The sequence below is a fragment of the Marmota marmota genome, unplaced genomic scaffold, assembly GCF_001458135.2.
Source record: "Marmota marmota marmota unplaced genomic scaffold, marMar, whole genome shotgun sequence".
NCBI classification, from domain to species: Eukaryota; Metazoa; Chordata; class Mammalia; order Rodentia; family Sciuridae; genus Marmota; species Marmota marmota.
Genome location: NW_025999853.1, coordinates 1,388,564 through 1,398,338, shown reverse-complemented (window position 1 = coordinate 1,398,338; position 9,775 = coordinate 1,388,564). Strand labels below are relative to the sequence as shown.

Sequence of the window (9,775 nt, the reverse complement as noted above, 5' to 3'; positions counted from 1 at the left end):
TGGGTGGATGGATGGATGGATGGATGGGTGGATGGGTGGGTGGATGGATGGATGGGTGGATGATGGATGGGTATGTTGGTGGATGGATGGGTGGGTGGATGGATGAGTGGATGGATGGATGGGTGGATGGTGGATGGGTGGGTAAATGGATGGATTCAACAGTGGACTCCCAGAACAGTCATTGGGAAAACCAATAAATGCGTAGTTCAGTGGATAGGGGGAGAGACGGTTGGATGACTCAGTGGATAAATGAATGATTTTATCAATCAATGGATAAACATGGTGATGTGGGAGACCAGAAGATGGATGGATGGATGGATGCGCGGACGGACGGACGGACGGATGGACAGTTGGACAGGATGGGCGGGTGAGTGCACAGACACACTGATGGATGAACTAGCACAGGTACAGAAAGTTGATTGATTGTTTGGTCCTGAGAGCAGAAGCCCTTGCTGGGGACGTGTGCTGAGGGCTGGGAGCCTGGCTGCCCCTTGGTCTCCCTCCAGATCCCCGTGGGCCCCGCCTACCTTCTTGGCACTGCTCTTCGTCACTGCCGTTGAGACAGTCGGGCTGCCGATCACAGACCCTGGACAGTGAGACACATGTGCTGTCCTCTTGGCACTGGAATGTGGCTCTGCACACTGAGGGGACAGAGAAGGGCCAGTGGGAGGACACCCGAGGACCAGGCTGGGACTTGGCCATGGTGCCCAGGGAGCGTGTGTGTCCTGGGAGACGTCACAGCTCTTTCCCAGCTACTGTGCGCTTGAGTGTCACCACAACCCCGTGAGACACCCCATTTCGTTGGTACAAGCAGAATGAAGTGACTTGCCCAGCGTCCCCTGGCTGAGCTAGAACTGGAACCTGGATGGTCAGTGTTCAGGGAGGAAGCCCCTCCCCAGCATCGCGGCCGGGTCAGCCTACAGGGGAGCTTCTCCGCCTCATCCTGCTCCTCTCCCCCTCCGACTGGAAACTCTGATGGCAGTGGAGGGGGACATCGGCCTGGCTGCCTGGACCGCGGCTCTCGGGCCCAGCAGCAGGATTCAGGGCTCAGGTGTTTTTCCAAGAGAGCCCTGGCCTGGGGGACCACCAGGAGTCCTCCCTGGGCTGGGCACAAGAGCTGGCAGCCTGGGCCCTGGAGAAAAGGGACGAGGACTCCATCTGAGAGTGGTGAAGACTTGTCCCCAGGCTGCCCTGACAGTGCCTGCCCTTCCTGATGCCCCCCGCCCTCTCTGATCCTTCCTGGACATCTGGCCAGACCGACAGCTGGGTGTTGGCCTGGTGGTCAGAAGCCCTGAGTTGAGAATCAGGAGACCCGAGTCCCAAGTTGTCCCTGCCACGGCCCCACAGGGTGGCCCTGGTGAGGCTCCTGCCATCTCAGCTCAGTGAGAGCCCCGACTCGGGTGCCATCAGGGGAACTGCAGGTGCCAGGTATCAGGGCCTCAGCTGGCGCCATGCGGGGCGGGCAGGCGACCGAGGGCGGACGGAGGCTCACCACAGTTCCTCTCATCCAGGCCGGTGGGGCAGTCCTTGATCCCGTCACAGGCCGGGACACAGAGGCCATTCACAGAGCAGAGGAACTCTCCAGGGCAGGCTGGGCCACAGGAGGCCACGGAAGCAAGGAGGGCACCGTTAGGACAAGGATGCACCCACACGCGTGTGCATACACGTGCATGAACAGGTACAGGCCGGTGTCCGTACCCAGACACGCGCAGGCGCACACGTGTGGGTAGGCGTGAGCATGCATGTGCCTGAGGACGTGTAGCAGCCAAGCACGGGCACGCAAGCTACATGCACACGCACGCACAGTCGGCCAGCCTCGTAAGCAGCAGGGAGACGCATGGGGTCCCGGGTCCCCTGCTGCATGCTGCTGGCCGTACTCACGGTCTGACTGGTTGTACAGGCCGTAGTGCACCCGCACCCCGGGGCCCGTGAGCGAGACCTGGGAGGTGAAGTTGATGGTGATGCCAGCCGTGGTCACCACAGGGATCCTCTCGGCATAGGGCTGCAGGGTGCGCAAGCCACACAACCTGGGGGGACCAGACACAACTCAGGGACACACAGCTGGTTTCCCAGTTCAAGGGAAGGCACAGCCTGGGCCCCTGTGCACAGACAGGGCAAGGACGAGGCTGCCAGCAGGGACAGGAGCTGCACCAGCCCCAGATCCTGTCTTGATTCCTTCTGGGGGTGTCTGTTCACCCTCAAGTCACCTCTAGAAAGCAGCCAGCTATGTTCCTCCCCTGCTCCAGAACGTTCAATGGCTCCCTATTGCCTACGGAATAAAAGTCAAAGTCTAGATTCTCCCAGGCACCCAGGAGCTCTGAGACTCTGGCCAGTCAGGGTCCTTCCCGGAGTCTCGCTTTCCTTCCTTATTATAAATGATTCCTGCTGACCTTGGATCTGACAAAAGGCTCCTGTGTGCCAGCAGGGGCAACGGTCTTGGCTGACCAGTCTCTGACAGGGGAGGTCACTCCCCTGGTGCCTGGAATGGCGTGAGAGGCAGCGTTCCCCATTCCACCTTGTCCGCCTGCTGGGGCTGCTGGCAGGCTCCCCCGGGCCCTCTGGGCTTGATGGAAGGACGGTCCTTCCACTAGGACTACTAGTCCGGAGCTGATGGACACTTCTCCAGGCACAGCCACACTCAGGTGGGAACACACCTGCCCAGGTGCTCCCTCACGTCCTCCCGGAGGCCCTCCCCACCAGGAAGATGCTCGGTTGGAAGGCCAGGTGGGACAGCCACCACGGGAGGTGGAGCCGGCCCCAGAGAACAGGCCTCACACCTCCCCTCACAGAGCAGGTGCAAGCGCCCCTGGGAGATGGGGCCCTCCCCAGAGCAGTGGGGATCCCTCCATCCCCGGTAGGATACCCTCACAATACAAATGGGGACAGCTTGTCCGCTCACGGGATTCCCCAACAGGCACAGAGAGAAGAAATCTGTTTGCAGCGGGGGTCCCTCAAGGAACCCAGGCCCGAGACCTCCAGAGAGGGATGAAATGCTCCAGCCAGGGGCGTAGTGGAGACCAGAGGCCAGAGACAGCCCCAAAGTATGGGGGGACACCCCACAACACACACGCCCCCGCCAGCTGGCCACCTCATGCCCAGGGCCGGAACTTCTGGAACACCGGACACTCAACAGCAATCAGTTAATCAACCACCAACAACCACCAACGAGCCTCCAGGGCAGCAGGCCCTGGCCTCCCCACACCCACCTGGCCGGGAGGACTGCTCTCAGCCCACTTTCCCACAGGGCGCTGTTGAGGTGGAGCAGAGCCCTGCTGCTCAGGACCCGGCGGACGCCCTGGCCTGCTGGGCATGGAGCCCCCTGGCTCATCCGCCACCATGAGCTCTAGGGACCAAGCCCCTCGAATGCCCCTCCAGGGGCCTGGCCTAGACTCAGGCCTCCTGAGAGTCCGTCTCCAGACCCACGGCCTTGTTCCTGACCTGGCACCCACGAGCAGTCCTCAGGGTGCCATCCGGGGACCCCTGAGGATCCAAAGCCATTTTCATAGTGAGGCCCTGTTGTTGGCTTCTGTCACAGTGATACGCCACGTGAGACATCATATCATTACCTAGTGGGTGCAGAAGCAGATGCCAGGGTCAGTGTGGGCTCTTAGGCCACTTATTAAAGAAAGTTGCAAAATGTGTAAATGACTCTTCTCCTGTCGCCAAAGGTCCCTTCCAGGACCCCACGGGTACCTCAAATCATAGATAGTACCAAGCCCTCGGTGCCCTTCCTCCCTGTTCATACTTAGATGAAGTCAAATCTATAAATTAGGCACAGTGAAAGATTAACAATAACTAATAATAAACTAGAAAAGTCGCATCAATATGCTAAAATTAAGTTACTTAAAGCTCAGGAATTATTTCTGGAATTTTCCACTTGATATTTTCAGACCTTGTGACAGTGGGTGGCTGAAACTATGAGCAAGAGGAAACAAATGTAATAACTATTTTAAATGACCTCGGGTGAATTTCTAGCATTGTAGATATAGCTGTATGACCTTCACGTGCAAGACCTCTGCAGGGTGCTCCGTAATTTTAACTGGAGTAAAGGGGTCCCAAGATAGAAAACGCTGACCACCAAGGTCTTGCACCTAGATGCCCCCAGCCCCAGCTGCCCCTGAGGGCACCAGGCACCACCAGGGGGCGCCCAGGAGCAAGCCCAGCTCTTTTCATGCTAAGACACCAAGGGGTCCGTGGTTTCTAGTGGGACCAGCGGCTACCACGGGTTGTTACCCCTGAGGCTGCCCAGGAAGTGGACAGAGACACTAGGGGCTGGAATCAGGGCAGGGGAACAAGGAGTCAAATGGATCCCTAAGAAACAACGTACGCTGGGGGATGTCAGGTCAGGGAGAAAACAGAGCCCGGTTGAAGGGAACGGAGCATTTCAACCTAGAGAAGCTGCGAGGTTGCCTGGGCCGTGGGCAGGGCCTGAGGCACCAGTGCCACAAGCAGGGTGTCCCCTCTGCTGGCCATGGGCCATGGCCGCGCTCCCTTCTCCCGGGTTCCTGCACCCCACAGGAACCTGTCCATCACGGCAGCCTTTGGTGCTGGCGGTGGAGCAGGGGCTGGGGTGGGGTCGTGGGGAAAGCCTCTCCTTACCGGGGGGCCAGACAAGCATCCAAGAAGCCCTGTCCACGGCTCTGAGTGGTGCACCCTGGACACAGCCTACCCCGCCTGTGCAGGGCTACAGTTAGTTTAAGTTAGCAGCTACTTCACATGATAACGGTCAGAGACCCTGAAACACTGGCTGGTGTGACCCGGTGAGCCTGGGCCCTCTTCTCCCCAAGCAGCCTGCCTCCTGGAGCCTGGTCCCCGCCTGGCCAGTTGCTCATCTGGCTCCTGCCGCGGAGGCTCCTGGGGGACGCCTGGCCTCTGGCTCGCCCCTTCCTCCCACCCACCAAGGCCGCCCAGGAGCACCTAGAGAGAGCTGCGGCTGCGCACCCTGTGCCCCCGGGGGCTGGCCGCTGGGTGAGGGAGGTGCTGCTGCCCTGCGCCCTGCTGTCCCGCCTCTCTGGCTTGGGGGATTCTGTCCTTGCCTCACCAGATGGTGAGCAGGGACCCTGTCAACCTTGCCTGCCGGCAACCGCAGGAATGGGAGACTCCTGGGTGGGTGGAGAGGAGGGGAGCACTGGTCCCGTCCTCCCTAAGGACAGGCTCAAGGGAAAGAGGGACAGGAAGACAGGCACTAATGCGGGGACGGCCGGGTCCCGCATGGTGGCCAGAGCCCTGGATCTGGCCTTGCAGAACTGAGTTCGAAGTTTGGCACCTGAATGGCCTGTGTGGCCTTGGGGACAGGATCCTGCCTCAGACAGCTTTAGGTCTCGTCAGTAAACCGGGCGACAGAACCCCACGTGCCATGTTTTAGGAGCACCTGGGAAATGACTCTGCGACAGCACCGGGCTGACAGGCAGGCTGTGGCCATCTGGGAACATGGGACCCAGCCTCCACCACGGCCAGCACCAGCACAGGGTGGCCACAGGCACACTGGCGGCCCAGGGCCTGGGTGGGGAGCCGAGAGGCGCCCAGAGCCAGGCTGGCCACAGGGGCCCCATAAGCTCAGCCGCCTGACCCCGGCCTGGCCTCCAGGGCTGGGAGCGAGTGGAAACGGCTTTGCAGGTCATAGGAGAAGTGACATCACAGGAGAGGAAGCCAGTGAGGGACAGGTTCCCGGAAAGGGGGCAGCCTGCACTGTGGCGGCACCCAGTGAGGTGGCTTCTGCGAAACCAAGCAGGCTGCGGCTGCACCTCAGGAGGACGGGTCCCTCCACTGCCCCCAGGCCACCAACAGGATGGGGGCTCAGTGGATCACAGCACCAGAGACACTGGGTCTAGAGAGGTCACAGGTGACAGGACAGGCTCAGGGCAGCCGGTGATGGGCACCAGCGTGCCCAGCCTCTGGACATTTCCTGTCCACTTGCCCTGAGGGCTCAGGCACCCTCTCCCCTGACCACCCCTCGCCTCCTCATCAATAAGCCAAAGGCCTGGGCCTCCCCACCTACTCCCCCGCGCCCCAAGCCCGCCCGCCTCTCCACCCACCCCACGCCAGGTTTCCCAACAAACGCTCACGCAGAGAGTTTCCCAGCATCAGCCGATAGCCAGCGAGCGAGAGCGATCGTTATCAGCACCGACTCAGCACTCCCCAGCACGCGGGGCCCATCCATCCCAGAGCCTCAGAACAAAACCAAGACCCAGGGACGACCAGGGCAGCTGCCAGGCTGCTGGGAGGCAGCCACCCCCTCTGCCCTCCCTTGCCCATGGGCATGCAGGAGCCGGGCGAGGGGACGAGGCTCCACTGGGAGACCCTGGCCCTGAGTAACGGTCTGGAAGACAGGGCTGTGGCACCCCAGGGTTGCTCTCAGAGGAAAGGACAAGAGGGACTCTGGCACTGCCACGGCTCCCACCAGCACAGAGCATGGGGGACAGCTCAGCCGAGGGGGAGGCAGGTGGCACGGGGCTACGCAGATACGCAGACCTGTGCCCACACGCTCTGCAGCAGGCTGCCTGGGCTCAACTCTGGCTTTACAAGCTGGGTGTTTTTGCACTAATGACTTTGCCTCTCTGTGGTTTGGGGTGTGTTCCTGGAATTCATGTGTTAATGGTATTTGGAGGTGGGACCTTCAGGAGGTGATTGGGTAAAGCGGGTTCCATTCTCATGAATGGATTCACAGATTAATTAATTAATGGTTTAATGGGTCACCTTGAGAGCAGTTGTCTCCATGTGACACCGTCCACCATGTTATGATGTCACACGAGGCCCTCACCAGGTGCTGGTGCCATGCTCTGGGACTTCCAGCATCCAGAACTGTGAGCCAAATAAACCTTTTTTTCTTTAGGAATTATCCTGTCTCAGGTATTTTGTTACAGTCAGAGAAAACAGACTAGGACACTGGTATAAGCACCTACTTTTTCATTGGGTTGTTGGGACCGAAGAAGACAGTACCATGACCCTTATAAGCCTCAGTGCCCAACTCGTACAGTGAGAGCCAGGTATTAACGAATGGTTGGTGTCACACGATGATTCATTACCGAGACCTGTGTGTGCCAACATTCTCTATGCATTATCTCATTTAATCTTCAGCACAGGGGGATCTGTTTCACATCCCCACCCTTTTATAGGCAGTGCTGGGGATAGAATGTGAGCCTCATGCAAACCGGGCAAATGCTCTGCCACCCAGCCACACCCCCAGCTTGGGGCACATTTTTGAGCTGAGTTCTGAGTGCTGAGAGGAAAGACCTCACCCAAGCAGAAAGCAGAGGGCCCCTGCCGGCCGGCCTCCCGCTCCAGCCCCTTCCACCTCACGGCCCCCGGCCGGAATGAGGTTCCTTGGGGGCTCGAGCTCAGCTTGTGCAGGAGACGGCTTTCTGCTGGGCGAACACCTGAAGTCGGGGCCTGGGCTGCCCGACCCTTGTGCTTCCCAGGTGAGGACGGGAGATCCAGAGTTCCAGCACCTTCCACCCACAGGAGGCCCGGGAGCTGGGAGTGAGGGTGTGGGGACCTGCCAAGCTTCACCCTCCTACCAGCCCCCACTTGGCCACACCCCAAAGTCCCTCCCAACACGGAGCAGCAGAGGACAGGCTGAGTCCTGAGCCTCCTGACCTCAGCGTCTCCACTGCACAGAGGGGAGGGTTGACTCCACCACCCGTCCAGCCCACACGTCCCCAGTTCAGTGGGTCTCCAGAACTCCGCAGGGCCCCTCCCATCCCACTGCGTCTGTCCTGCTGCCCACAGCTGGGCCATTAGAGCATCGTCCATTTCAAACCGACTTCCCCATCTCTGTTCCCACTCCACACCCCCCGTTACCACGGAAGCTTGTGAGTTCTGGGCCCCCCAGCAGCCAGCCCTCTGCCTGCCTGCTCGGGCGCAGGAAGCAGGCCCCCACAGGGGCAGGGGTGCACCTCCATCCTGCATCCCACTGATCGTGGCCTGGGCTGGGTGGGGAGAGGCCTGACTGGACCCCTCTGGGTGCCACCTAATCCTGCTGAGACTCCCCTGGCTCTGGGAGACAGAGCAGTGCCATCCCCCGGGTGTGCTGAGCACCGAGCACCTGTGCTGGTCCTGGTGCCTGGCGGGTGGAGCTGCCCTGGGGTGGGGCTAGGGAGTGGAGCCGGGGAGTTGACCCAAGTCCACCCGCCCTCCTTCCCAGGCCTCCTGAGATACCAGAGTCAGCTCTAGTGGCAGGAAAACACGTCACCTTCATTCACAGAACTGTGAATCATAGGCCAATCTTACGGTTACTCTGGGGACACTGGTGGTGACCTCCCCCTTATCAGCTTGAGTGAGGAAGGAGGGCCCCTGAGGGAGCTCCGTGAAGGAGCCGGGCAGCCATGCCTAGGAACACCCCCGGTCCCCTTGCTAGGAGGTGCCTCTGCTCCCCAGACAGCCCTGGCCCTGCTCACACCACGGGCATTTCTTGCCCTGTCTTTTAGTCATGGTCCCTGCTAAACTGCAAAAAGCCTGGACAGGAACGTCATGTCCCTTGAGCATTGTCAGTCCCGTCACTTTTGTCAGGACGGTCCTGTCTGATGGGATCAACCAACAAGCAAAGTGCAAGCGTTGGCCCTGGGGACACCAACTGCAGAACCCAAGAATCCTAGCATTCTAGAAACTTCCAAGTGGAATAGTGGAATATCAGGTGCTCAAATTCTGTGAAGCCCAGAAATCAAGAATTCTAGAATTGGGGCTGTGGCTCAGTGGCAGAGCACTTGCCTTGTGCATGTGAGGCACTGGGTTCGATCCTCAGTACCACATAAAAATAAATATAATATAAAATAAACGTATTATGTCCATTTACAACTAAAAATTAAAAAAAAAAAGAATTCTAGAATTGCATCCTAAAAAAATCCCAACCTGTTAGATCCCCAGAGTCTCAGAGTGGGATGGGAAGGCAGAGGCCCCCTGCTATTAGATGTAGAGTCTTCTCGTCAATGTCCCTGACACAGTGACCCTTCTCACAGGGAGGGGAAGCATCCAGGGCTCTGCAAAGGCTGCTTCAAGGTCCCTCCTTCCTCCCGGACCTTTTCTCTCCAACAGAGGAGCCGGGGAGGGCCTCCTTCCCTCCAGTGGGCTCCCTCCCCTCCTGGCCCTTCCCCCAGCCTGGACCTTGCTTCCCTCCCTGGACAGGATGTTCCCCATGGCCGTGTTTAGACGCTGAGTCCCCACCCTCTGGATTGTCCCTTTGGAGTTCCTGTTCCCTCCTCTCCCAGATGAAGGGGAATGTTCTTGGGCTCCCTGCCTCCCATCGCCTGCCCCACCCACCCTCAGGACCAGCAGGGGCCCTGGGTGGCTACCCCAGGGAGCACTGACCTGTCATTCTGCTAAACCCCAGCCACTCTGACGCTGGTGTCACCCCTCTCTTAGCCAGATCCCTCTGTCAACTGTCCCCTCCCCAGAGGGGCTGGCTGCTTCCTTACTAAAAGAGGGGCCAAGGGTGGAAGCAAAGAACAGGTGTCTTGCAGGGGACCCACGAGTTGAGGGCATCCCTGAGTGACCCGGGTCTCTCTGGGAGCAGTCATACCAGAGATAGTGTCTGTCTTTGGCTGTGCCTGGGGAGTCGGGAAGAGGGATGAGGTGCCTCGCAGGCACCTGTGTGGGTCTAGGGGCCCCTGAGTGCCTGGGGTCCTGTCTCCCGCCTCATCCCAGCGATGAACTCAAGGTGCCTGACACAGGACTACAGCACCCGCGGAAATGCACCCTGCGGCTTCTGAGGACAAGTATGTGACTGAGACCCTGCAGCAGGAGAGGTGGGGGCCGGGGCGGGGCCGGGGCGGGGCTGGGG

General features: G+C 59.6%; 1 protein-coding gene across 1 annotated transcript in view; it reads right to left on the bottom strand.

The window, feature by feature from the left end:
* Positions 1-9,775, bottom strand: part of Tmprss6 (transmembrane serine protease 6) — a 56,344-nt gene that overhangs the window by 27,863 nt on the left and 18,706 nt on the right. Inside the window, exons 9-11 of the mRNA XM_048807989.1 lie at positions 1,882-2,027; positions 1,493-1,591; positions 528-641 (exon numbers count right to left, since the gene is read on the bottom strand). Coding sequence (XP_048663946.1) covers positions 528-641; positions 1,493-1,591; positions 1,882-2,027 — 359 coding nt within the window. The remainder of the gene's footprint in view (positions 1-527; positions 642-1,492; positions 1,592-1,881; positions 2,028-9,775) is intronic.